General features: G+C 36.5%; 1 protein-coding gene across 1 annotated transcript; it reads right to left on the bottom strand.

Moving 5' to 3' along the window:
* Nucleotides 1-1241: 1241 nt before the first annotated feature.
* Nucleotides 1242-3577, bottom strand: LOC104851256 (olfactory receptor 8K3; the record flags this gene model as incomplete). Its single annotated transcript, XM_010608429.2, has 2 exons — nucleotides 2668-3577; nucleotides 1242-1264 (listed from the first exon to the last, which is right to left on the bottom strand). Coding segments are annotated over exons 1-2 (933 nt in total), but the record flags the coding sequence as incomplete, so codon positions are not given.
* Between the last annotated feature and the right edge of the window lie 850 nt (nucleotides 3578-4427).

Here is a 4427-nt window from a genome sequence, read left to right on the forward strand (position 1 = left end):
GATTAAGTTCAATGGTTCTGCTGCTTGCCTTGCAAGTGCAAGGTCCCAAGTTCAATCTCTGGTACCCCCCCAAAAGGGAAAAGAACAAAATATTTACCCTAAAATTATGTTCAGACATGAATGTGTTATTCCTAATGCTCCAATTCATCATTAAGATCTATTAAATTTCATAAATCATGAAATTTTACATCTGTCTCCTCTTCTAGAATATTTTGGACCATAGAGGAGAGGAATATTGCTCACCTGAATATTACATAAAAATAAAAAAAAAGGAAACTCTATTGTGATCCAGCAGTTCTACTTTGGAGTACTTATCTAAAAGAATGTAATTCAAAACTTCAAAAACAAATGGTGGATTCTCATGTTTCTTGGAGCTCTGTTTGCAATAACCAAGATATAGTTACTGCATAGATGGCCATTATGGATAAATGGATACTGATATATGTATCCATAAATGGATAATGATATAAGTATGAAAACTGACATCATTTAGCCTTCAAAGAGAAGGGTATCCTAAACTATGTGACAATATGGGCATGCTTAGTGGAATAAGCATATTTCACTTTATCACATCACTTTTATGGTTAATGAAAACAGTCAAACTCACAGTTTTATACAGTAGCATGGTGGTAATCAGGGATAATGGAAAAGAGAAAGGAGAGAAAATACTGAAGTTACAAAGTTTCAGTTACACGGTATGAATAGCTTACGTGGATCTGGTGTAGAACAGTCGGTATAATTAACAATATTCTTTTCTATCCTTAAATTTGTTGAGAATAGAACTCATGTTAACCATTCTCATGATAAAATAATTTCTTTTAAAATGAAGCACATACTTATATGTCATACAAGAAGTATGAAGGTTGAAATTATTATGCTAAATGCTACCATACAAAATAAGGACAGAATGATTTCGTTTTGTGAACTATTTAGAGGCTATGAATCTGAGGACATGGGAAATGAATGAAATTGTGCAAGGGATAGGAAGCAGGAAGGGGGGAGAAAAAAAATCCCTCAGCAAATATCTAAGAGTGCTGCTATGATCTTGAATCTACATAGAGGTGTTCTTTGAAAAAAATTATGCCTGCAATCATTGCTGCTGAATTGTTCAATGTAAAGTACCTAGCAATATATAATGTTATTCTATTTCAAAAAATTATTCTATTTTATTTTTTATTTATTTTTCTCATTGAGTTTATTGGTACATTTTAGGTATACAGTACAGTTTCATTCATCATTGGGATCTTGTATCTTTGCATGACAGGTCTTGGTTCTCATTTTTCCCCTTACCCCCTGCCCTCCCTTCACCCCCTCCTCCCTTCCCTATTTACAAAGACTTTATTTCCATTTTTTCATTTTCTTGTTTTATTTTCCTTTTCCCTTGTTCCATTTCTCCTACCCTTCCCACTTTCCCTACACCTTTAGCTCTTTTCTTCCTATTTCACAATGTCAATTATATCATTAGGATCCTAGTGTGATGATGTATATAGCCTATTATTCCAAAATTTTTGATTCATATTTATTGATTACACAGATAATTTTTTGTCCTGATGCTGTACTATGACACAAGTGAAACTCCAGGGGTATTGAATCATATATATTTTTTAAAAACACATGGAGAATAAAGGTTTATGAAATAAGTATGTTGAAAAGACAAGTATATATACATTCATATTACACTCAAACTAGGAAGCTAATAAACACCTCATGTAGTCCAAGGATGGAACGTTATCAAAAAAGAACAAGGCTGGAATTTAGCTTTCAGTGGAGCTACACATGCCTGGCAAGTACAAGGTCCTGAGTTTGATCACTGGTACTTTTTCTATTTTTTTCCTCCTAATTTTCTTTTAAATTCTGATTTCCCCAAGATTTTCATCCTTCCTACTCCTTAAAAATATTCTTGGTTTATTTATCCTATACTTTTTGCTTCTAATTCTTTTTTTTCCCTATTTCATTGAGTTTTTTGATACAATTTAGGTCTTTTTTTCTTTTCAAATTCTGATTTCCTCCAAGATTTTCAAGCTTCCTTTTCCTTAAAAAAAAAAAAAAAAAAAAAAAAAATCTTTTTTTTTTGTTATTGTTGTTAGAATAGATTGCTTAGAAAAAAGAACAAAATGACCTTCAGGTATTTTTATTGGAAATTGGGCACTAATTTATGAAAATTAATCAAGTGATACAAACAAACACCTCAGTACATGATTTATACGGCAAGCTTCAAGAAATTTATCTGAATTGCTCATTCGCTATTCTAAACGTCAATAGATTTAGATGAAATCATTTGCGACCCTGACCAGAGAGATGGGTTGCGGCCAGACAGGAGGACAGAGGCACCACCCTGGTCCTCACTCCTACTCAGCAAACCTAAGCTTATTCTCTGAAATTAGATCTCTAGGTCTTGATTCTAGCTTTCTTTAACATTTCTTTGATTGTTAAGTTTAGAATTTGTTTCTCTTCCTCAAAGAAGGCAGAGTTTAATTGTTTTGGTCACTAAATTTGTATTTACTATTTAGAAGTTCAGCTACCACAAGAAGGCCAGTTTCTGTGTACATCCCAAGGCCATTTGTACTATCTTTACATTGTGCATTTAAAGACAGCAGGTTCTTGTGAAAGCTCATCTCTGTGAGTCCTTTTGTACCTTTCATATAATAATGCATATCTTTTTCCATATCCTTTGAACAACATATTTGACATCGTTGTTCCTCAAGCTGTAGATCAATGGATTCAACATTGGAATAACCAGAGTGTACGATATGGAAGCCACTTTGTCACTGGCAGTGGAGTGGCTGGACTTGGGCTGCACGTACATAAACAGCAATGTCCCATAGAACACGGTGACCACGGTCAGGTGGGACCCACAGGTGGAGAAGGCCTTGCGCCTGCCCTCTGCAGACTTCATCCTGAGAATGATCACAAAGATGAGCAGGTAGGACACAAGGATGACCAGAAGAGAGAAGATCAAGTCAAAGGAGGATGCAAGCAGAAGGACCACCTCTAAGTCAGAAGTATCTGAGCAAAGTAATGATATCAAGGGGAGACTGTCACAGTAGAAATGACTGATCACATTGTAACCACAGAAGGATAAAGTGAAAATCTTCGTGGTGACCAGAAGAGACACGAATGTGCAGTAGAGATAGGGAATCACCACGAGTACCCAACACACCCTCGGTGACATGATGGCTGTGTAGAGGAGAGTGTGACAGATGGCCACATAGCGGTCGTAGGACATCACTGACAGAATAAAAAGCTCACTACCCACAAGCGTACCTAAGAAAAAGAGCTGTGTAGCACAACCATAAGAGGAGATTGTGTTTTGATCTGTTACAAAATTTTCCAACATCTTTGGTCCCACAGCTGTGGAATAGCCAAGATCCGTGAGAGCCAGGTGTCTGAGGAAAAAGTACATGGGAGTCTGCAGCCTGGGGTCCACCTGGGTGAGGATGATCATGCCAAGGTTGCCCAGCAGTGAGGTCAGGTAGATGACGAGGAACAGGAGGAAGAGTGGAGCCTGCAGTTCAGGGCGATCTGTGACTCCCAGCAGGATGAACTCAGTCACTGCAGTGAGGTTCTGACTTTTCATCCAGATTTACAGCAAAATTATTCTCGAATGAACATTAAGCATAGGCAATAAAGGTCCAACTAATCACCTGGGGGTTTATTATGTAAAGCTTGGATTAGTAAGATATATCTAATATACCTGAAAGAAATTATTTTAAAATAAACTCATTTTTATGAATATGATATACATTGAGTTAGAGACACACAGAATGTAGAAAAGTATTTCCCAACCAAGGAGCTTTTCCACATAAAAATGTATTTCCATGTCCACTTATATTTTAATTGTCACAGATGGGGGAAAGCTATCATTGGTATCTAATGGCTAGTGGCTCCTTAAGCAGATAAACATCTCATTATATCCAATATCTAGTCTATGAAAATATCCAGCCAGCTCGAGTTATCAACCTTCATAAGTTTCAAGAACCCTGATAGGTTTCTGATAGGTGAACCTACCCTGATAGGTAGATAATTAAATACAAATATAGGTGGATTAAAATATTTAAGCCCCAAATCAAGAAAGATTAAACACTGTAGAAAGTTTGCACAGTGTGTTTACAATTCATTACATGTATTTTGCCATTCACTGACTCACAATAACCCTTTTCATCATTAAGTTTATCGGTACAGTTCAGATGATCACATTCACTTTGATGATCACATCCAAATGCACATGATGGATCTTGATTCTGATTTTCCCATTCCCCTCCCCTCCTTTCTACCCTTTGCGCTCTTGTTATTTATAAGAGCTTTGTTTCCACGTGATCTTTCTCTTCTCATTATTTTTCTCTTTCCTTTCTTCCTTCCCTCTCCCCACCCTCTGGGCCCCTTCCCAGTTGAGCATCTTCTTCCTATTTCACATTCTCTATTACACC

The sequence above is a fragment of the Fukomys damarensis genome, unplaced genomic scaffold (genome assembly GCF_012274545.1).
Source record: "Fukomys damarensis isolate Sample0158 unplaced genomic scaffold, DMR_v1.0_HiC HiC_scaffold_27, whole genome shotgun sequence".
NCBI lineage: Eukaryota > Metazoa > Chordata > Mammalia > Rodentia > Bathyergidae > Fukomys > Fukomys damarensis.